Source organism: Littorina saxatilis, linkage group LG1 (assembly GCF_037325665.1).
Source record: "Littorina saxatilis isolate snail1 linkage group LG1, US_GU_Lsax_2.0, whole genome shotgun sequence".
Classification (NCBI taxonomy): domain Eukaryota; kingdom Metazoa; phylum Mollusca; class Gastropoda; order Littorinimorpha; family Littorinidae; genus Littorina; species Littorina saxatilis.
In genome coordinates, this window is record NC_090245.1 from 97098502 (window position 1) to 97123107 (window position 24606).

General features: G+C 44.3%; 2 protein-coding genes across 2 annotated transcripts in view; both read right to left on the reverse strand.

Moving 5' to 3' along the window:
* Nucleotides 1-23648, reverse strand: part of LOC138955339 (steroid 17-alpha-hydroxylase/17,20 lyase-like) — a 62618-nt gene extending 38970 nt beyond the window's left edge. Inside the window, exons 1-2 of the mRNA XM_070326980.1 lie at nt 23491-23648; nt 17159-17417 (exon numbers count right to left, since the gene is read on the reverse strand). Coding sequence (XP_070183081.1) covers nt 17159-17417; nt 23491-23648 — 417 coding nt within the window. The remainder of the gene's footprint in view (nt 1-17158; nt 17418-23490) is intronic.
* Nucleotides 1131-12193, reverse strand: LOC138951029 (uncharacterized; the record flags this gene model as incomplete). The annotated part of the gene is made up of 3 exons (XM_070322715.1): nt 1131-1705; nt 9095-10078; nt 10126-12193. Coding segments are annotated over 3 exons (3627 nt in total), but the record flags the coding sequence as incomplete, so codon positions are not given.
* Nucleotides 23649-24606: the final 958 nt, after the last annotated feature.

Here is a 24606-nt window from a genome sequence, read left to right on the forward strand (position 1 = left end):
ACATCAGCATCACTGACTAGGAATCGCATAGCACACGAAATACGCAAGCTAGCTAAACAAAACAACATGCTCTTGGTATAAATTTGTGCCTATTATGATTTTTGTTGATTTTGAATTGGTCCCTTATGTTTTCGTCACGTCGATTTTAGGGGTCCCCTTATTTGAGCGGTGGTCACGTAATCCCTGTTAACGAAATCTTGTATCCGAAAGGTGATTCAGATAGTCAAGTGAGTAGTATAGATAGGTATGCCTCATCCCTCAGTGCAATGTGCAATGTGCAAGGATAGGGCCCATCATAAAGTGATAGGTTAAGGTGCCTGTGTTTAAGTAGTGATAAAGAAGGATTGCGGATAAACGGTTTATTGAGTTTTATATTTTGTCATGTGATTTCATGTGCCTGTACCTGTTGCTCGGTACTAATGACCACCCCCAGCTGGGGTAATGACAGTAATTGCCCCCATGGGGTGTTTGATTGATGGCAGTGTGCATGCATGCGTGTGTGAGAAGAGAAAACGACATGAGTCTTGACACTGTGAGTCGCTGTGGCTCAAGATTGTTCTTTTGTGGTAACCTTATTAGTATCGCGGGTGACGCGTAGGTGGTCGTTTATAATGGGTTATTATACGGCGTGCTTTAGTTCAGTCGGATGACGAGAGTTTTTGTAGTCATTTTTGTATTGAAAAAAAGGTGTAGTGACACTTCAGAGGGACTGTGTGCATGCGTGTGTGTGTGTGTGTGTATTGTCTGCGAGTGTGGTGTCCAGCGCGTGTGTTGTTGTTGTTGTTTTATGTTTTGGTCACCTTTACACCCCAATAGTCAGCCAGAAAAGTGTTAACATTTCACTGGACTGTCTAAAGAGTCGCATATAGGTGTTTACCCTCCCTCTGTGTTTTCACGGGCTTGGGACCGTTTTGACAGGGTATGTCAAAGCCACATTGGGGGTTTTGTGGGATTAAACAATACGAGCATTATTTACAGAAGCAAAACATGGCTTAACAAATTTATTTACAAAAACGACAAAGTTGTTTGGCATTGGAATGTTAACCATATCACAGGCGGAGGTATCACAGTCAAAAAAAAGAAAGAGACCCATCAGAGGGGTATCACAGTCAAAAAAAGAAAGAGACCCGTTAGACGGGTGTAGGCAGGGTTGAAATCCCATCAGAGGCGATCACACGCTTGATGTAGAAAAACGAGAGTGACTTTCTGGTTTGGGAATACGTGAACATAGACTTTCCGTCTGTTTTGAAACCCGTGTTTGTACCGCCACCACTTTCTTGCGTTAGAAGCACCTGTTGGTAAGACTCTTTTGTCAGTTTGTTTTTGTTTTTGTTTAAGCCTTTTGAACTAAATTTACTCCCACTGTCTCCCTCACAAAAGTAAGTTTTAGAACACAAACCAATGAACGCATTTCCTTGGTATTCGGTTTTAAAGAGACCGGGTGTTCGTTTGTCATACTGGACACGCGCTGTACAGGCCTGACAGAGAGTTGAGTCCCACGGGGCGTTAGCTAAACGGGTGTTTTGGAAGGCTGTCTCGTGTTGGTCACAGGCTTGTGCAGGGAACCATTGGTTATACACTTGGTAAAACTGCTCTCGCAGTTCAGGATGAACCACCTCTTCTAACGTTGAAGCGCTAAGCGCCATGTATAGAGAATCTGTATCCATTTCCAAAAGCTGGTAGTCGGTTCTGGACACAAACTTATCTAGAAAATCAAAATGAAACTCCAACATGCGTAGTTTAGCGTACTGGTAAACAAAGTAACCAATCTGAGAGGGGAGTGACCAGTTGATATTTTTTTTAGCCATCTCTACTTCAGTGACAACTTCTGTTACTTCTGTTCCCAATCGGGTGCGCTGACCATCCTTTGCCTGACTTCATCCAGAACAACCCGGCCATCTACACATTGATCAAAGATGAACATCATTCTTTTGATTATACAGACAACCTTTGTTTTTTCCGCTGCTTGGCCCTCCATCGAGGAGCTCAGCTTCATTCCCTTCACACACAGACCAGTCAGCTGTGGAAGCAGTGGTTTGGAAAACAGGACAACCTCTCTCACCCTTTTTCAGGCCTCACCTACAGTGACTTGGAGCGGGCAGAAGATGAGTTCGAAGTAAACGTGGACGTGTTTGAGTTTGACGAAACACAGTCACCTCCTTGTCTTGTCCCTAGTCGACGGAGTGCCAGAAAACACCCTCAAATCATGCGTGTTCTGTCTTATGAACATCACTTTTGCTACATCACCGACATCAACAAAGCTGCTCAAGCTTTTGGCTGCCGCCGATGTGGAAAGCTGTGGAAGAAAGAGTGGTTATTGAATCGTCATGAGGAAACGTGTACAGGGGATAAGATCAAACATGTCTACCCGGGCGGTGTCTACACTCCGCCCCCTACAGCACTGGAGATGTTGCACAACAATGGCCTACTGGTGGATACAAGCTTTGTGTTTCCCTATCGAGCCACGTACGACTTTGAAGTCTTTTTTGACTCTCGAGATCTACCCCAGCCCAAAAAGCAGGATGCCAAAACACACTACACATGTAAACACGTTCCTTTGTCTGTCAGTGTTTGTTCCAACGTTCCCAGTTTTGAAGAGCCAGTGTGTTTCATCAGTACTGGAGACGCTCAAGAGCTAGTCAACAAGATGGTGGATCATTTGGAACGGATTTCAGACTACAGTTTTGGTCTGCTTAAAGAAAGGTTTGCAGATATCTATGAACAGCTGGATGAAAAACAAGCCGAAGAGGGAGAAGAAGGTGAAAGCTCCAAGACAGGTCTGACGTCCAAACAACTCAGAGAGAAACTAGACGCCTATCTCCATGAACTTCCGGTGGTGGGCTTCAACAGTTCCAACTATGATCTGAACGTCATCAAACCTTACTTTTTTCACCGACTTATCAGACAGTCAGCTGAAAAAGAAAACAAAATGGATCGACCCAGTCCAAAAGAGGAGGAGGAGGAGGAGGAACAGGAGGAGGAAAAGGAGACGGAGATGGAGGGAGACAAGGAAGACAAAAACAAACTCAAGTTTGTAGTCAAGAACAACAACCAGTTCAAATGCGTCAGTACAGAAAAACTCAAGTTTCTGGACATTACCAGCTTTCTTGCCCCTGGCTTTTCCTATGCAAAGTACCTGGCCGCCTTTGACGTGGAGGAGCAAAAAGGTTTCTTTCCCTATGAGTTTGTGACGGATTTGGATCAACTGGACTTGCCTCATCTCCCATCCAGAGAAGCTTTCTTCAGCACGTTGAAAAACAAACCTATTAGCGAGGAAGATTATCACTACTGCCAAGACATGTGGGAAACCTCGGACATGAAAACTTTGCGAGACTTCTTGATCTGGTACAACAACAAAGATGTTGTGCCTTTTTTAGAGGCTTTAGAGAAGCAGTCTCACTTCTACCAAACCCTGGGACTGGACATGTTGAAAGACGGCATCGGAGTACCTGGACTCACTCTTCGCTACCTCTTCAAAACACTACCAGACAACGTCTACTTTTCTCTCCTCCACGAAAACCACAAAGACCTGCATCAACTTCTCCGTTCTGAAATGGTGGGTGGTCCGTCCATCATCTTTCATCGTTACCATGAGGCAGGCAAGACACGGATTCGTGACCCTGATGGTGGAAAGCCAGTGACTTGTCTGGAGGGTTATGATGCCAATGCTTTGTATCTATGGGCGTTAATGCAAGACATGCCTACAGAAGACCCTGTGCGACGCAAGAAAGAGAACCATTTCAAGGCAGAAAAGATAGGTCGATACGGCCACATGGCGCGAGAATGGCTCGAGTGGACAATGCATGAAAACAACATTCACCTTCAACACAAATTTAACGACAGAGAACAAGTTCTTGGACAGCGCCATATTTGTGTGGATGGATGGGATGCCCAAACCAAGACAGTCTATCAGTTTCATGGGTGTCTGTTCCATGGCCATACCTGTCACAAGACTCAAGGAAAAACGACAAACCCTGTCAACGGAAAAGCTTTGACTGAACTGAGACAAAATACACGAGACATCACCAACTACCTGAGAAACACGGTGCAAGTGAAAGTGATTGAAAAATGGGAATGCGAGTGGGAAGAAGAAAAACAACAGAATGCGTCTGTGAGGGAGTTTTTGCAAGCTCACATCCCTCGTCACATTGACCCCTTTCGAGGACTCGCCAAGATCACGTGTACTGACATTGTCCAAGCAGTGAAACAAGGCAGCTTGTTTGGACTTGTCCAGTGTGATGTTGAGGTTCCAGAGCGGCTCCGTGACTACTTTTCTGAAATGCCCCCCATTTTCAAAAACACGGTGGTCGGAAGAGAGGTCATTGGAGAGTTCATGAAGACGTATGCAGAACGCCATCGTCTGCTGACTCAACCCAGAAAGACACTGATCGGTAGCTTCACAGGCAAACACCTTCTGTTGATCACACCTCTTCTTCAGTGGTACCTTCACCATGGATTGAAAGTACTCGATGTGCAGCAAGTAGTGGAGTATCGACCTCAACGGTGTTTCAAAGCTTTTGGGGAAACCGTGTCACACGCTCGTCGTCAGGGAGATCAAGACCCCTCCAAAGCCATTTTGGCAGACACTTTCAAATTGCTGGGAAACTCCGCCTACGGCAAGACCATCACCAACATTGCCAAGCACACGGATGTCTCTTTCACAGACAAGAAAAGGGCACAAAAACTTATAAATGACTCTTTGTTTCGAAAGTTGACCCCGCTGACAGAGAAAGTGTTTGAAGTGGAAATGACCAAGTCCACCCTCAACTGGAATCTCCCTCTGCAGATTGGTTTTTTCGTCTACCAGTATGCCAAGCTGCGAATGTTGCAGTTCCACTTTGACTTGGTAGACAAGTTTTTGTCCCGGGACGATTACCAACTTTGTGAAATGGACACGGACTCCCTGTACATGGTTCTCTCTACCCCATCCTTTGAAGACGCTGTCAAGCTGTCTCTTCGAGCTCAGTCAACTGGTCAAACACATCTTTAAATTCTTCACAAAGAAGAGCGCAGGAGACCCCGGAGATACGTTCTGGGTAGTTAACCATGTTATCCACTAGTTCTTGAGGGTCACCTTTACTTACAAAACAGGTTGGTTCTGTGAAATGAGGAACGTTACTGCAAACAGAAACAGAAAGAGGAATATGTTTGGCTGTGTACTGTGTACAGTTTGACTCAGCTGATTTTGTTTGCGGCAAGTTATTCTGTTTCAAAAAACACCTCAAAATCAAAAGTCGCCCTGTAGGGAAAAACAAAATCTGTGGCTACCTGAACACCGTGGCTTTGTAGCTGTTGAAAAATGTTTTGGGGTGGTGAGTAAACCCCGCCTTTCAACGTTTCTTTTGAACCCTCACCCTGACAAGTCTGTTCATGTCGATTCATTTTAAACAAAGACGTCCAGAGTTTCCCGCATTTGGAACAAGCCAAAGCATGACCGAGTTTATCAATGTCTAAAATGTACATGAAATGGTCTTTGTAACGCAAGAGGCGCATAACGCCAGTATTGTTTGTAAGCGCTACGACGCAGAGGAACGAGACAGACGGGTGTTTGGCTCTCATCAAACTCAAACACATCTATGTTCACCTTAAACTCAGATTCAATCGACTCAAGTTGAAACAAAGTGACCCCCGGAAAGTGGACAGGGGGGTGAATGTCCGGCCCACTGTTTGAACAAGGTTTTTGTGGGTTTTTGCAAAGAATGAGGCGAGGCTCCTTTGTACAAAGCAAGACAGCGAAAGAGACACAAACCGTCAGTATAAGGAAAATGATGATGCTCGTCGTATTGGAGTTTGTGCAAGAACGGTGTGTTTGTGATGTAGTCAGGTAGACTATCACAAGCTCATCCGATAGAAAAGTCAGACAAAGGCGTGACATAGAAACTGGAAGACATGATGCTGTGAACAGAATACCGAGAGTTTGGGCGTTCGAGTCTAACTTGTTCCAGAATGTCACGGTCACTGATTTCACCGAGAAAAGAAAGAAAGTCCTGCTTTGAGTTGATCAGGCGCGGTCGTTGTAAGACAGAGTGGTTATTGACTGAGGCATGAAAGAAAGACAATTCACCCGACTCTTTGTTTTTGAGAAGAAAGGAGTGAGAAAAATTGATTTTGAAGCGCTTGTTTTGTTCATGGAACAGATCAAGAAGCGACTCGTCCCAATCAGGGAAATCAGAACAAGGGCTCCAGAGAATGGTATAGGTTGACTGAAGTTTACCGGGCCGCTTATGTGTTTTAACAGAATTCCAATACTTTTCGTACATTTGTCTTTCTTCACAAGGTAACTTTTTGATTTTTTCTTTTTCTAGACTTCGTTTGTTTAATCCCTTTTTGGGGGGAGGGGCATCCTGTGAATCCAAGCTTTTTCTTTTTTGTCCGACTGTCGGCACTGGTGGTGGTGGTAAACGACTCGCAACATCTTGGCAGTTTTTGTTTTTTTCATGTCGAACAAGGGCGTATTTTCTGCTAAACGCTTTGCCACACATAGCACAGAGAAAATTTCTAGATTTGCCATGGACTTCTTTGACATGCGCGTTGAGGTTGTAGCTCTGTGTAAAAACGTGTCCACAGTGCGGGCATTGGTTACGCTGTAATAAAAAAAAAGAGAACTATGTCTGAGATACGAAAACAATATCAAAAACATCTTACATAAAAACATTTTGTTTTTTTTGTTTTAAAAGCTATGTCTGAAAAAAAAGTAACACGCTACCTTTATTTTTTATTTTTACAAGATATAAAAACAAAATCAACTCACCAAATCTGTTGAGGCCGGTTGTGGAGTTGTGTTAGCGTCACTGCTGCTGTTGCTGCTGGTCGCCATAGTTTGTTTTGTTCACCACATCACACTTGTAGAACCGAAGATACATTGAAGACTTAGCCCCAGAGGAAGCTTATTTATAACCCCTTTTGACCGCATCACTGCCGTAATCTACCTACGCGTGTGGGGAGGTGGGGTAGGGGTAGGGGTGTTGTTTTACCATATTTCTATTTTTGGATGGCTGATGCAAGGTGGTGCAATCACGTGTATGAGAAAAGAAAACGATATGAGTCTTGACACTGTGAGTCGGGATTAATATTGTTTTTTGTGTGGTAACCTTATTAGTACGGCAGGGGCGCAGGTGACGCGCACGTGGTCCTTTATAATGGGTTATTATACGGTGTGTTTCGTGTCACCGAAGGTGTATAAAACAAACAAAATAAAAATCGAAACGAAAAAAAGATAGATTTACAGTGTCTCACTAACGTCCAACCCTTGACCTCCGCGTGGTGTGAGATGGAAACAACGACAATCCGTGCATCTGTCGTGTGCTAACAAAGGGCTCTGACATTGAAGAAGTAAAATAAAACAAACACGATGTCCCTACACCATTTTTTTGTTTGTTTAGTTTTTGTTGTTAGCTCTCCCTCTCTCTCTCTCCGTCTCTCTTTTTTCTTTCTCCATCTCTCAACCCTGAACTTGTTTCCCATCTAGTCAAACGAAAGCAGCGACACCCTTATGAGATCTTTGTACCCTTAGCTCTTGTCCTTTTACTTGATCGCAAATCACAACTGACTGCAAAGTACCTGCCAAAAGAAAAGCAAAGGAAAAGCAGCACCACTAGATTAGAATAACAACACTAACTAGAATAGCGACACAAAAAGTCTGGCCGTCTTCTCACCCTCCTTTCACGAGATGAGGGCTAACCAATTTGCCTTTGCGCACTATGTGACCTATTTGAAGTCTTATTGGTAGTGACAGCCATAAAGAACGGAGAAGTTGAGGTAGGTCTTTTTGTGACACGCTTTCAATGGCTACCACGGCTCGCGCGCGCGGAAGAATATTTCAATAAAAAAAAGTAGTCCACGGTGAGCCGAATCACACCCCCACCGTGGACTACTTTTTTTTATTGAAATATACTCTGATTTCCCTGATTGGGACGAGTCGCTTCTTGATCTGTTCCATGAACAAAACAAGCGCTTCAAAATCAATTTTTCTCACTCCTTTCTTCTCAAAAACAAAGAGTCGGGTGAATTGTCTTTCTTTCATGCCTCAGTCAATAACCACTCTGTCTTACAACGACCGCGCCTGATCAACTCAAAGCAGGACTTTCTTTCTTTTCTCGGTGAAATCAGTGACCGTGACATTCTGGAACAAGTTAGACTCGAACGCCCAAACTCTCGGTATTCTGTTCACAGCATCATGTCTTCCAGTTTCTATGTCACGCCTTTGTCTGACTTTTCTATCGGATGAGCTTGTGATAGTCTACCTGACTACATCACAAACACACCGTTCTTGCACAAACTCCAATACGACGAGCATCATCATTTTCCTTATACTGACGGTTTGTGTCTCTTTCGCTGTCTTGCTTTGTACAAAGGAGCCTCGCCTCATTCTTTGCAAAAACCCACAAAAACCTTGTTCAAACAGTGGGCCGGACATTCACCCCCCTGTCCACTTTCCGGGGGTCACTTTGTTTCAACTTGAGTCGATTGAATCTGAGTTTAAGGTGAACATAGATGTGTTTGAGTTTGATGAGAGCCAAACACCCGTCTGTCTCGTTCCTCTGCGTCGTAGCGCTTACAAACAATACTGGCGTTATGCGCCTCTTGCGTTACAAAGACCATTTCATGTACATTTTAGACATTGATAAACTCGGTCATGCTTTGGCTTGTTCCAAATGCGGGAAACTCTGGACGTCTTTGTTTAAAATGAATCGACATGAACAGACTTGTCAGGGTGAGGGTTCAAAAGAAACGTTGAAAGGCGGGGTTTACTCACCACCCCAAAACATTTTTCAACAGCTACAAAGCCACGGTGTTCAGGTAGCCACAGATTTTGTTTTTCCCTACAGGGCGACTTTTGATTTTGAGGTGTTTTTTGAAACAGAATAACTTGCCGCAAACAAAATCAGCTGAGTCAAACTGTACACAGTACACAGCCAAACATATTCCTCTTTCTGTTTCTGTTTGCAGTAACGTTCCTCATTTCACAGAACCAACCTGTTTTGTAAGTAAAGGTGACCCTCAAGAACTAGTGGATAACATGGTTAACTACCCAGAACGTATCTCCGGGGTCTCCTGCGCTCTTCTTTGTGAAGAATTTAAAGATGTGTTTGACCAGTTGACTGAGCTCGAAGAGACAGCTTGACAGCGTCTTCAAAGGATGGGGTAGAGAGAACCATGTACAGGGAGTCCGTGTCCATTTCACAAAGTTGGTAATCGTCCCGGGACAAAAACTTGTCTACCAAGTCAAAGTGGAACTGCAACATTCGCAGCTTGGCATACTGGTAGACGAAAAAACCAATCTGCAGAGGGAGATTCCAGTTGAGGGTGGACTTGGTCATTTCCACTTCAAACACTTTCTCTGTCAGCGGGGTCAACTTTCGAAACAAAGAGTCATTTATAAGTTTTTGTGCCCTTTTCTTGTCTGTGAAAGAGACATCCGTGTGCTTGGCAATGTTGGTGATGGTCTTGCCGTAGGCGGAGTTTCCCAGCAATTTGAAAGTGTCTGCCAAAATGGCTTTGGAGGGGTCTTGATCTCCCTGACGACGAGCGTGTGACACGGTTTCCCCAAAAGCTTTGAAACACCGTTGAGGTCGATACTCCACTACTTGCTGCACATCGAGTACTTTCAATCCATGGTGAAGGTACCACTGAAGAAGAGGTGTGATCAACAGAATGTGTTTGCCTGTGAAGCTACCGATCAGTGTCTTTCTGGGTTGAGTCAGCAGACGATGGCGTTCTGCATACGTCTTCATGAACTCTCCAATGACCTCTCTTCCGACCACCGTGTTTTTGAAAATGGGGGGCATTTCAGAAAAGTAGTCACGGAGCCGCTCTGGAACCTCAACATCACACTGGACAAGTCCAAACAAGCTGCCTTGTTTCACTGCTTGGACAATGTCAGTACACGTGATCTTGGCGAGTCCTCGAAAGGGGTCAATGTGACGAGGGATGTGAGCTTGCAAAAACTCCCTCACAGACGCATTCTGTTGTTTTTCTTCTTCCCACTCGCATTCCCATTTTTCAATCACTTTCACTTGCACCGTGTTTCTCAGGTAGTTGGTGATGTCTCGTGTATTTTGTCTCAGTTCAGTCAAAGCTTTTCCGTTGACAGGGTTTGTCCTTGAGTCTTGTGACAGGTATGACCATGGAACAGACACCCATGAAACTGATAGACTGTCTTGGTTTGGGCATCCCATCCATCCACACAAATATGGTGCTGTCCAAGAACTTGTTCTCTGTCGTTAAATTTGTGTTGAAGGTGAATGTTGTTTTCATGCATTGTCCACTTGAGCCATTCTCGCGCCATGTGGCCGTATCGACCTATCTTTTCTGCCTTGAAATGGTTCTCTTTCTTGCGTCGCACAGGGTCTTCTGTAGGCATGTCTTGCATTAACGCCCATAGATACAAAGCATTGGCATCATAACCCTCCAGACAAGTCACTGGCTTTCCACCATCAGGGTCACGAATCCGTGTCTTGCCTGCCTCATGGTAACGATGAAAGATGATGGACGGACCACCCACCATTTCAGAACGGAGAAGTTGATGCAGGTCTTTGTGGTTTTCGTGGAGGAGAGAAAAGTAGACGTTGTCTGGTAGTGTTTTGAAGAGGTAGCGAAGAGTGAGTCCAGGTACTCCGATGCCGTCTTTCAACATGTCCAGTCCCAGGGTTTGGTAGAAGTGAGACTGCTTCTCTAAAGCCTCTAAAAAAGGCACAACATCTTTGTTGTTGTACCAGATCAAGAAGTCTCGCAAAGTTTTCATGTCCGAGGTTTCCCACATGTCTTGGCAGTAGTGATAATCTTCCTCGCTAATAGGTTTGTTTTTCAACGTGCTGAAGAAAGCTTCTCTGGATGGGAGATGAGGCAAGTCCAGTTTATCCAAATCCGTCACAAACTCATAGGGAAAGAAACCTTTTTGTTCCTCCACGTCAAAGGCGGCCAGGTACTTTGCATAGGAAAAGCCAGGGGCAAGAAAGCTGGTAATGTCCAGAAACTTGAGTTTTTCTGTACTGACGCATTTGAACTGGTTGTTGTTCTTGACTACAAACTTGAGTTTGTTTTTGTCTTCCTTGTCTCCCTCCATCTCCGTCTCCTTTTCCTCCTCCTGTTCCTCCTCCTCCTCCTCCTCTTTTGGACTGGGTCGATCCATTTTGTTTTCTTTTTCAGCTGACTGTCTGATAAGTCGGTGAAAAAAGTAAGGTTTGATGACGTTCAGATCATAGTTGGAACTGTTGAAGCCCACCACCGGAAGTTCATGGAGATAGGCGTCTAGTTTCTCTCTGAGTTGTTTGGACGTCAGACCTGTCTTGGAGCTTTCACCTTCTTCTCCCTCTTCGGCTTGTTTTTCATCCAGCTGTTCATAGATATCTGCAAACCTTTCTTTAAGCAGACCAAAACTGTAGTCTGAAATCCGTTCCAAATGATCCACCATCTTGTTGACTAGCTCTTGAGCGTCTCCAGTACTGATGAAACACACTGGCTCTTCAAAACTGGGAACGTTGGAACAAACACTGACAGACAAAGGAACGTGTTTACATGTGTAGTGTGTTTTGGCATCCTGCTTTTTGGGCTGGGGTAGATCTCGAGAGTCAAAAAAGACTTCAAAGTCGTACGTGGCTCGATAGGGAAACACAAAGCTTGTATCCACCAGTAGGCCATTGTTGTGCAACATCTCCAGTGCTGTAGGGGGCGGAGTGTAGACACCGCCCGGGTAGACATGTTTGATCTTATCCCCTGTACACGTTTCCTCATGACGATTCAATAACCACTCTTTCTTCCACAGCTTTCCACATCGGCGGCAGCCAAAAGCTTGAGCAGCTTTGTTGATGTCGGTGATGTAGCAAAAGTGATGTTCATAAGACAGAACACGCATGATTTGAGGGTGTTTTCTGGCACTCCGTCGACTAGGGACAAGACAAGGAGGTGACTGTGTTTCGTCAAACTCAAACACGTCCACGTTTACTTCGAACTCATCTTCTGCCCGCTCCAAGTCACTGTAGGTGAGGCCTGAAAAAGGGTGAGAGAGGTTGTCCTGTTTTCCAAACCACTGCTTCCACAGCTGACTGGTCTGTGTGTGAAGGGAATGAAGCTGAGCTCCTCGATGGAGGGCCAAGCAGCGGAAAAAACAAAGGTTGTCTGTATAATCAAAAGAATGATGTTCATCTTTGATCAATGTGTAGATGGCCGGGTTGTTCTGGATGAAGTCAGGCAAAGGATGGTCAGCGCACCCGATTGGGAACAGAAGTAACAGAAGTTGTCACTGAAGTAGAGATGGCTAAAAAAAATATCAACTGGTCACTCCCCTCTCAGATTGGTTACTTTGTTTACCAGTACGCTAAACTACGCATGTTGGAGTTTCATTTTGATTTTCTAGATAAGTTTGTGTCCAGAACCGACTACCAGCTTTTGGAAATGGATACAGATTCTCTATACATGGCGCTTAGCGCTTCAACGTTAGAAGAGGTGGTTCATCCTGAACTGCGAGAGCAGTTTTACCAAGTGTATAACCAATGGTTCCCTGCACAAGCCTGTGACCAACACGAGACAGCCTTCCAAAACACCCGTTTAGCTAACGCCCCGTGGGACTCAACTCTCTGTCAGGCCTGTACAGCGCGTGTCCAGTATGACAAACGAACACCCGGTCTCTTTAAAACCGAATACCAAGGAAATGCGTTCATTGGTTTGTGTTCTAAAACTTACTTTTGTGAGGGAGACAGTGGGAGTAAATTTAGTTCAAAAGGCTTAAACAAAAACAAAAACAAACTGACAAAAGAGTCTTACCAACAGGTGCTTCTAACGCAAGAAAGTGGTGGCGGTACAAACACGGGTTTCAAAACAGACGGAAAGTCTATGTTCACGTATTCCCAAACCAGAAAGTCACTCTCGTTTTTCTACATCAAGCGTGTGATCGCCTCTGATGGGATTTCAACCCTGCCTACACCCGTCTAACGGGTCTCTTTCTTTTTTTGACTGTGATACCCCTCTGATGGGTCTCTTTCTTTTTTTTGACTGTGATACCTCCGCCTGTGATATGGTTAACATTCCAATGCCAAACAACTTTGTCGTTTTTGTAAATAAATTTGTTAAGCCATGTTTTGCTTCTGTAAATAATGCTCGTATTGTTTAATCCCACAAAACCCCCAATGTGGCTTTGACATACCCTGTCAAAACGGTCCCAAGCCCGTGAAAACACAGAGGGAGGGTAAACACCTATATGCGACTCTTTAGACAGTCCAGTGAAATGTTAACACTTTTCTGGCTGACTATTGGGGTGTAAAGGTGACCAAAACATAAAACAACAACAACAACACACGCGCTGGACACCACACTCGCAGACAATACACACACACACACACACACGCATGCACACAGTCCCTCTGAAGTGTCACTACACCTTTTTTTCAATACAAAAATGACTACAAAAACTCTCGTCATCCGACTGAACTAAAGCACGCCGTATAATAACCCATTATAAACGACCACCTACGCGTCACCCGCGATACTAATAAGGTTACCACAAAAGAACAATCTTGAGCCACAGCGACTCACAGTGTCAAGACTCATGTCGTTTTCTCTTCTCACACACGCATGCATGCACACTGCCATCAATCAAACACCCCATGGGGGCAATTACTGTCATTACCCCAGCTGGGGGTGGTCATTAGTACCGAGCAACAGGTACAGGCACATGAAATCACATGACAAAATATAAAACTCAATAAACCGTTTATCCGCAATCCTTCTTTATCACTACTTAAACACAGGCACCTTAACCTATCACTTTATGATGGGCCCTATCCTTGCACATTGCACATTGCACTGAGGGATGAGGCATACCTATCTATACTACTCAAGTGGACGGCCTTAAACGGCATAGAAAGTCTGAGTGAAATGACACGGTAATAAATGCTTTAATTGAGGTGCGAGATTTGTCGCAATAATTTATTTGCTAAGTTTATATTACAGGGTGTTCAAAACTTATTGCAGAAATGTGTTCAAAAGTGGAACACTACTGGTCAGAGTGCACGCGTTCCTGGTGCAAGTAGACGCAAGACAGTTATAGGGTCAGTCGGCGGGGACGTCGGCGTCTCAGACCTGATTGTGCAGGACATGCTGATCTCCGACCACTTCGTCATTTCTTTCGGCTTCGACCTTCAGAAGCCAGGCCCTGCCAGACGAGTCGTCACCTCGCGCAACATGAAGCGGATCGACATGGCAGCACTGAAGGATGACGTCAGAGCACTCCAGTTAGACAGACATGACCTCGTGTCCAGCTACAACAGCGACCTGCGCCGGATTCTGGACAAGCACGCCCCTCTCACCACACGCACAGTCACCGACAGACCCTCGGCACCTTGGCTTACGCCGGAGGTCTCCACAGCCAAGCAAGATCGGCGTCGTGCTGAGAGAGAGTGGAGGAAATCGGCTCTCACGGTCCACAGGCAAATCTTTACTTTTCACCGAGAGGCCGTCAAAGAGATGGTGGATAAGAACAGACACCAGTTTATTTCTCAGAAAATCGAGAACAGCACCTCCAGCAAAGAACTCTTTCTGATCACAGGGCAGCTCCTCGGTAAAGTTCAAAATAAAAAGCTACCAAACTCCGTCCCTCTTGATGACCTTCCAGATAAGTTTGGGGACTTTTTTGCCGAAAAAATCGAGAAGATCCGAGTCGAGCTTGATGCTGCTCCTGGGCATCCAGAGCATGCGCCATTTCACGGCGCCCACCTCACCGGTTTTTCTCCTGTCACTAAAGAACAAGTGAAGAAGATCATTGAAAAAGCTCCACCCAAATCCTGTATTCTCGACCCAATTCCTTCAGAGCTATTAAATGAGTGTCTAGAGGAATTACTCCCTGTCATTACTGACATCATAAATCAATCCCTCACATCCGGTCAAGTACCCCCTTCTTTTAAGCATGCAGTAGTCACTCCCCTCCTGAAAAAAGCTAACCTTGACATCAACACTTTCAAGAACTACCGCCCTGTCTCCAATTTGCCTTTTGTTTCGAAAGTCCTTGAAAAAGTTGTTTTGGCCCAATTGTCAGAGCATCTCGCTAAGACAGGTATGGTTGAACCATTACAGTCCGCCTACCGCGCAGATCACAGCACTGAAACAGCCCTACTTAAGGTAGCGAATGATCTTCTCACTGCTTGTGACAGCGGCTCTGTTTCGCTTCTGGCCCTGTTGGACCTATCCGCAGCGTTCGACACCCTTGACCACGATATACTGCTGGCAAGGTTGAACACCACATTCGGCATAACAGGCACGGCTCTGGGGTGGTTCTGCTCCTACCTGACTGGACGCACTCAGGCTGTTGTGATCCAGAATAAGCACTCCGAGGACACCATATTAAAGTATGGTGTCCCACAAGGATCTGTGTTAGGCCCAGTGTTATTCACTATGTACATGCAGCCGTTAAGCAAAGTCATAAAGCACCACAATGTCCTGTACCACATGTTCGCAGACGACACTCAACTACAAAAATCCGCACACACCAAACAGTTTACAGAGTTAGTGCAGTCAATAGAATCATGCAGCGATTCCATCAAACAGTGGATGACAGTCAACAAGCTCAAGATGAATGATGATAAGACAGAGATCATGCCAGTTGGCAAACAATCAAAGTTAAAGCTTCTTTCAGAAACATCCAGTCTTACCCTTTCTGATACCACAGTCACATTCAGCACCAAAGTAAAAAACCTGGGTGTCCACCTTGACAGTAACCTGTCAATGGACGCCCACATCAACTCACTCTGCAGAACCGCCTTTCTTGAAATGCGGAGGATTAGCCAAATCAGACACCTTCTTTCCCTCGACGCAACCAAGACACTGGTTTCGGCTTTTATTTTGTCGAGACTGGATTACTGCAACTCGCTCCTAGCCGGCCTCCCAGACGCCAAGCTAGACCGCCTACAGCGCATCATGAACAATGCAGCACGTCTTGTGCTGCGCAAGCGCAAGCGCGACCATGTCACCCCTCTCCTCATGACCCTTCACTGGCTACCAATCAAAGCACGCATAACATATAAAATAGCTACCCTGTGTTACCGTAGCCTTCAAGACTCTGCCCCTTCTTACCTGTCTTCGCTCTTAAAGCCACACGTCCCCACACGCAACCTCAGATCCGCTGACGCAGGGCACCTTGTTGTCCCACGCGTCAAACTGAACGCTTTCGGCAAGCGCGCCTTTACCTACACAGCTCCCTCTATTTGGAACTCTCTGCCCATGTCTGTCCGCCTTTCTACCTCTCTCCCTTCCTTCAAGTCCTCTCTAAAAACACACCTCTTCCGGGAATACTTCAACCCCTAGCCTGTGCGAGTGATTCGATGTTGTCCGTGTGTGTGTTTGTGTGTGTGTGCGAGTGAGCGACACGAGTATATGCGAGTAATTGGTTGTGTGCACTGTTCAGTATTTGCCACATTGAGGAGAGGGGTCGCTTGCCATCGTAGCGCGCTGTGGGCCGGCTGGGGGCGGGTTGCTTGCGAGGGCTGTATTTTGTACATTGATTATTTGATACATGTATAATTATTAAATGCGTCTCCAGGAATATGTTTAGTTTAAATCTTGTGTCGATACTATTTAATTCTGCCTCGCTATTAGCCATTGAGTAAAACTGTTTTATCACCATTGCTTTATTGTTGTTAATTCGTCTCCAGAAATATGTTTTGTTTTAATCTTGTGTCGATACTATTTAACTCTGCCTCGTTATTAGCCATTGAGTATAACTGTTTTATCACCATTGTTTTATTGTTGTTCTTTGGCCATTTACGTTGAATGACTTGTTATACATTGACATTGATAGTTTTATTCTTCTTCTTCTTCGTCGTTCGCTAGATAGTCTTATTATAAGAACCTTTTTTTTTTAATTCCTATTAACTCGATGTTCTTTAACTATGTTTGTAAATTGTTAGAGGATCTTTTAGTAGAAGTGTTTAACTGTCGAAGCTGCTTTTACCTAAGAGACCGACTGTATATTGTGCTGTTGTATTTGTCAGACTTGATTGTACCAAGTCCTTCACATGTTGTAATGCGCTTAGAGCCAAATATTTTTGTTTTTTGTAAGGGATAGGCGCAATATAAATACACTTTATTATTATTATTATTATTATGGTTAAATGGGGTTGGACAGGGTTAAGCTCGTCTGCTAACTGACCTTCAAAGGCTGGTGACCTACCTTGATGGCCTGATGGAACATCTTCCTCATCTTGGACCACTCCGGCCTGTACTGCGGACTGCTGGTCACGACGTCCTTGAAGTCAAACAAAGCAAACCATCCTGTAAAGGTCATGGGCCTGTTGTTGGTGAGGTGCTCCAAGGCCTTGCCCGCGTACATCTCCCTGACGAGGCGCGGCGAGTTGAGCACACACAGGTCCCCAACAGCGCTACGACACAGCACGAGCGGTCCGTACTGGTGAAAGCACTGCCGACTTTCTCTTGTGTGCACGATGAGAAGAGAAGCGAGTGTTAGTATGACGGCTTACTAGTGCCAAAACCTGGGGTTACCCATTATCACGTGATAATTACTAGTTAACGCTGTCAGTTACTGTTTTCACTCGTTAGTTACTCATTTTCACGGGATAATTAGTTATTTTCACGGGAAAATGACTAATTTTTAGTTTTGGCACTAGCAATCCGTCAGGAAGTGAGCCAAAACTATGCGAAGCGCTGTCTTCCCGCTTGCGTTATCCTCGCCTACGGCAGGGGCAAGTAATCCTCCCACTAGCGCCAAGCTGGCAATTGTTCGCGTACTCTTCGCCTACGACAGGGGCAAGTAATCCTCCCATGACTGGCGCCAAGCTGGCAATTGTTGTGTTTTTAAAGAGTTATAACTGTTTCATAGAAAATCATAGATAATAAAACATGCAAAATGTTGATTATTTGCACTCAAGAGAAACAGAAAATCACAAGAAGAAGACTATTGCATTATTTGGTAATTAGAAGATGAATCCTAAAGTAAGCAATTTCGCTCATTTCTCCTTAAAAACTTTTTATCCACACGCCAGTGTATGTGCGAGAACCACTTGAGTGAGACTTATAAGCATCAAATTTAATTACAGCGCGTCAAAAATTATACAAACAGATTAATGTATACACCAGTAATGCATTTGCCAGTCAAGGGAAAGCAAAGTTTCGCACAAAAGAAAATATTAGCTCCCAAACATTGCCTCCACGCACAATGGACTTAGAAACAATGGCCGCAAGAACCGAAGGACCCGTTTTTGACTCACTTCGGGAAGCCAATCCTCTCAAATGCATTCGTGTGCACACTATTGAAGCTACAGAATATGAATCAAGTTTACTTACCACTGATATCTCTCGTCTGAAGCTGGATATATCCAAAGAAATATGACAGAAAAGCACTTCAAATCGGTGTCAGAGAGCAAGCGAACAACAACTTAGTTAGTAATTATTCCGGGAAAATTAGTAATAAACACGTGAAAATGGTAATTATCAAGAGAAAATTATTCATTGGCTCACGTAAGTGTAGCCTCTAGATGCGATCGTAACTTTGTCTGTCTGTGCGTGTGTGCGTGTGTATGTCTGTGGTAGAAACTTTAACATTTGAAGACGTCACATTATGGCGTAAGAGGGTTAGACGTCACGCGAAGGAATTACTGAAAGTCTCGGTCATTGTTATTTTGAGCGGGCCGAGACTAGTTGGCAGTCGTGTCCCTGTAAGTTACAGGCTACATGCACACAGACAGATCTAGATCTAGTGTCTCGCTTTCTTGCACAGTGTCACCTATGCTTACTGTGTGTGTGTGTGTGTGTGTGTGTGTGTGTGTGTGTGTGTGTGTGTGTGTGTGTGTGTGTGTGTGTATCTGTGACGGAGTGATTGAGTTTGTGTTACTGTTTGTCGATTTCTTACGTGAGCCTTGAAGGCTTCGCCTCTTGTTTTCCCTTGATAATTACAATTATGAGGTTTTGGCACTAGTAAGCCGTCATATGTTAGTCCTGTATCAGGCACACTCTCAGTGACCTCGCACTTTACGCGTCGCATGCTGGGTTAACCCATATACCAAATAGCCATAACTCCGTACAGTGGAACCCCCCTTGTACGACCTTAAAACAAATCAGAAAATCAGCTCTTAATAAGGAGCGAGTCTTTAAGTTACTGTGCTTGACACTTCAAGGTGCACGGAGCCCCTCAGGCTTTCAGTCATGCCTCGGGCATGTATCCATTTGAAATTATACTAAGTTTCCTTGACCTTCTTGCAACGAGTCGAAAACTGCGATTTGTTTTTACGAATTAATTTAAGTACACTCTTTGACTGTAATGTATGTTCCCCATAATTATAAAACAATTTTAATTTTCCATATATGGTTAAAGGTTTTATAAATCTTTTGAAACCCCGGGGAAACCACGCTGTAATTTTCTGAACCTGCCCTCTGGAGAGCTAACCCATTGTGTAGATAGAGAACACTACATGGCTTGCTGTGTCCTACCAGATTTACACGAGTTTTTTTTTTAAATATTGAACTGCGAGCGAAAGCAAGCTGTTTGCTATTTGAAAAAGCAACGAGTGTAAATCTGGTACGACACAGCAAACCATGTAGTATTCTGTTTATCCTACATACTGTACTTACGTGTATTTTACTGAAAATGTCTTGCAGTCGAGGCAGCTAAATTGAAGACGCTTGTTTTGGAACCTCGATCTCTTCTAAAGCCTCGTGCAATCTATTACGTCAAAGCAAAGAAACGTCACTCTGAAAGTGTGGCGTGACGTGTTAGTTCTAAAGATTCATCGAGGGTAATTAGCAGCGCAATTTTTGTTTCTATAATGACGTTTGTCTCGGTGACTTTGTCATCATAAGCAGTGGATAAACAGGTCCCTGCCAGACTTGCTTGACATGACCTCATTTACATGATATACACACGTGTGATTTGAACGATTATTATCTCACGGGTGTCTCTCTCGCGTATGTAGGATAATTATCTATTCTATTTCATCATTGTCTGGGCAGCGTAAGCCTCGATCAGGCCCCGTAAGTGAACTAATTACACCAAAAGCCTAAATGAAAGTATATTAGTCTCGACGAGAGAGACAGAGAGAATTCGTTCTATATTGGGTAGTTTACGTCATGACATTGAGTTTGATTACGCATGGAAATTGTAAAACATATTATTTGAGTCAATGTTGGCATACCGCACACAGCCTTTAGCCCCAGAACGTGATCACGGGAACATAATGTTGATTTCATTTTGGCGGGAGATGCGAACTGACAAACTGTGACCGCATAAAGTTTCGTTTGGCTGGCAACATTAAAGGTAGGCCTATGTGTAGTCATCTGTGGGATAGTTGTGCAAATGTTTTGACTGTTTATATTCTTATCTGCGACAAAAAGATAAATCAGTTCTTCATCGGTGCTTTCTGAGCGGAGCAGCATTTTCAAAATGGAGGTACATTTACAGAGGCTATGAACAGAACATCTGAGAAAGGAGGGTCTTAAAAAGAACTCGGGAAGTCTTAAATTGGGGGGCCTTATATGAAAGGGGTTCCACTGAATAAAGCAAACTTGGTCAGTGCATAAAGAAATCAAGCGACCCAAATTCCCCAGCAAGGGTACGATAAAGTGTACAATGAAATGATCGAATGCCTGCAAGCTTGATGTCAACAACCGGGACAACTAGGTCACGGGGGGACTGCCGGACTGCCGGAGTTCGTGGTCGTAAACGACTTTTGCCTTTCCCAGGGCTGATGCACTGACTTAGTGCAGCTGTTCACGTTAACATACATTATTCCCCCCCCCCCCCCCCCCTGCTTCTTTCTCTCTGTAAACGTGTAGGGCTAGTTATTTTTCGGTAACTTACCCAACAACCAAAATCACTTACCCAACAACGGGCCTGAATCCTCGGTAGCTCACAGGCATTCTGATTACATCGCTCAACGGCTATTGCCAGCACAGGAGCTTACAGAATATATAAAAAGGATTTTTGTCTGGAAAGGTATTTGCTTTGTTTGCCTAGGAAATTCCAAGTTAAATTAGCAAAATTTAGAACAAGCAATCATAAGTTGCCAATACACCAGCACAGATTTTTTAATGCTCCTAGAAATGAAAGATTGTGTGATATGTGCGATAAAAATGAATTAGGTGATGAGTTTCACTATTTGTTCATTTGTACCGACGAAAGTATAGTGTCTAAAAGAAGAAAATTAATTAGTCCTTATTACCGATCTCACCCAAATTGTTTAAAATATGAACAGTTAATGAATTGTAAATCTAAGATAAAACTAATGAAGCTAGCAAGATTTGTAGCCCACGTTATGATTTTAGTATGTTAGCGTTATATCTAGTTTCTTTATTGGTATGTATATGTATGTAATATATGCTTTTGTTTTGTTTTGTGTTTTTACAAAAGATGCATGGCATAATGGTATTGCTAATTTATTTCGGCTGTATATTATCGTTGTCCGCTTAAAGGCAGAGTAAGCCTCCCGTAAACCATCACAGATACGGACAGGCTTTTACACACAGTACAAACAACCTTTCATTTAAACACTCACCAATTGAGAACATCCTAGGTGCCCTCCGTAAAGAGCGAACAATTGTTAAAGAATTTATTTTTGCGTGGTTTATCTTACCCCTGAGCCATCGTGAACCCGTGTGATCCAGTTTTCCCTTTTCACAATGCAGTCGTCATAGTTAGTCATTTGAATGCGACTCGACGTGAGCTTATCTACAATAGCACGTTTTTTATGCACGAAACAACGGCTGTGGTTCACAAGAACTCTGGCGATGGCTTTTGACTGTTGAGAGGAACGGCGATTTGCACTGATAAACCGGGCCGTCGTCTGCTACGACCCTTATTGCGTGACCCTGCTTCCGGGCTTTTCTTTTTTTAAACTTTCACAACTTCGAATTGTTCTGATCTTGTCTTGATGAAAAACGAATTCTTTTATGATTAAAGAATGTTTGTGTAACAAGCTGTCAATTTATTATTTAGATTTTAAAAGTTAGGTCTAGCGCAAAAACGAGGCGCCGTTGTTGTTAACGGAACAAGTCTACGAAAATAAATTCTTGGAAAATGTCTCACGCTCGACAGAAAGCAGCCAGGATGTTCCCGTTCGGTGAGCGTTCAAATGGAAGTATGCTTGTACTGTATTTAGACGCTCGGGGAGCTCTGTGATGGTTTACGGGAGGCTTACTGTGCCTTTAATGTATATATATATATTATCTGTCTGATCTCTTACCTGATTTTGTTAAACCTATTTTTCTTTTATTTTTGTTTGTATGTATGGAAGTGTGTATTGCCAATTTATTTTGGTTGTATAGTATTGTTGTACTTGTCCGCTCAATTTGTATACATATATTAACTGTCTGATTTGTTACCTTTTTTTGTTAAAATTATATCTTTGTTTCAAAGCCCTCTGGGCCCAAAACAATAAAATACTTGACTTGAATTGACTTGTGATTGCCAGTATATCTCTCTGACCGGACGCGAAACTCCTGCGCAAATCTATCAAAACAAGTTATCTCCCATATGTTGTTTGCGAGCCGTGTTCGCGAGACGAAAATAATTGCAGATTGGCCGACTTCGACAGTGATCTCCGTTCCGTTCTTCACAGTTATGATAAAGACATCGTTCTAAGGTCAAAACAAGTCGACATTTTGGGACTGCTGCCGGAAGGAGACCGTAATATATGGTTGCATCACTACAGAAAAAATCGTCTGCTTCAGCGAACGCCGAAACCAAACGGTTCATTATCACTTTTGCCATATTTAGAGTTGTTTGCACAGTAAATACAGCCGCGAAAAAATAGCTCCTTTGAAACTGTCTTACAAATCAATTCCTTTGTAACTTAAGAATTACACAACACCATGAAAAATCATTATCGACGATCGCGAATCTGCTTATATCCATAACACATTACATAAGCTCTAAATATGTCCACAAAAAAATCGGTTTCCTTGCCAGACAAAGAAACTCAAGGCATCCTGTCAGGGAGAGAATGAGCCGAGTAGTGAGCATGTTGACCAATTTCAGATTGCTACAATGACAGTTCGAGACAGTTGTTGTACTGAAACTAGTGCTTCATGAGTCCCTCGTTTCGTATTTTGATAGATGCAAGATATTTGCAAGCCTTTTTTTTTCTCTCTCTCTTCTTCTTCTCTCTTCTCTCTCTTTTTTTTTCTTTCCTTTTCTTCTTTATGTATTTATTTTCTTTTTTTGTGGTTTCATCCTCTTTTTGCTTGTCCCGGCGCTTGTTCCTTCTCCCAGTATGCTCCCACGCCGCCCCGTCCCAGCACTCACTGCAACATCCACCCCCGAACTTCGTTCCGCCGCCAGGCTTTGTCGAATCCATGAGCCCCCGGTGTTGGTCAGGCACCTGGGCACCCTCACAAATCTTACAGACACCCCAGGGAAGGATGTCAGGCCGCTGCCTTAGGCTACCCTCGGAAGATGACACTGCACTGCTGCTGAGTCACTTCGACGGTGTTCAGTATTGGTCCTGTTCCTGGCCAGGGACACAGGCACCGCTACCTACTAAGCCCTCTACTTACGACACTGACTGTTGAGTCGCGGAGCCAGACTGAGTGAGCGTCTCCTCAGAGAGCAGACCGCCACTGCGTTCTTCCGTCGACCCCCCTGGAGCATCCCAGGCTGGCAGCAGAAAATTCAGGGATGGCTGGAACAGGAACACTGGGACCAAGGTCACCATGAGAGCCCTGAGCAGAAAGGGTCACAAGAATCGAGACAAGTTTGTTTATTTTCGCGCTTTTTGAGTCAATCGCATTCATGAAGGGAATGACACTCGGCTGTGTGATCCCAGCCTCCCCATTGGAACTTTAGCTCTTCCACTCTGGGTAGGAGCCGACCGAAGCCCGAAAAATCCACGCACCCCGGCCCGCAGTCCGATGCGCTAACCACTGCGCCACGGGGACCGGTCACTTTACAGAAACCATGAAAAGAGCTTTTGCAGCTTGAACTGAACGTACTGCAGCTTGTCTACGCAATTTGGACTGCAAACTTTGATCAGTTTGTCCAAGCACTGGCGGTTCTGATTTCCATGGTTTTTCGCACTGGACCACATACACTATATGCGCGGTGGCTTTCTGTGCGTCTGCGTGACATGTGTCAGCTGTTGACAAGGATTCCAGCTGTGTATCAAGCCTTCTATCTGGGTGCATTTGTCGTCAACAAAACCCGGCGGCCATTCTCTTCCATTGCGATTGACCACGCACATGAGCAGTGCTTCTTCTTCTTCTTCTTCTTCTTCTTCTTCTTCTTCTGCGTTCGTGGGCTGAAACTCCCACGTACACTCGACCAAAGAATGCATTTGCAGAAGTTGATGCCAGGATATTTGATGGTGCTTTCATCGTTCAGCTTCTATCTCCAAAGACATGACGCACGTTTCAGGGGTATGCAGATTTCGTCTTCATACCATACGTGCTTTCTCAGCTGGAAAACGTGTCAAGAGTGGATGTTGTCTGGGATATCTACCTTCCTGACAGCTTCAAGTCCTCAACACGGCGGATACGTGGCCATGGGCAGCGACGGAAAGTGACTCCAACTTCCCCAATTCCATCGAACTGGATGAGCTTCCTTCGAAACGATGGCAACAAAGAAGATTTGTTCCAGTTTCTCGCAAGAGAACTGATCCGCCAGAAGGTCACGGA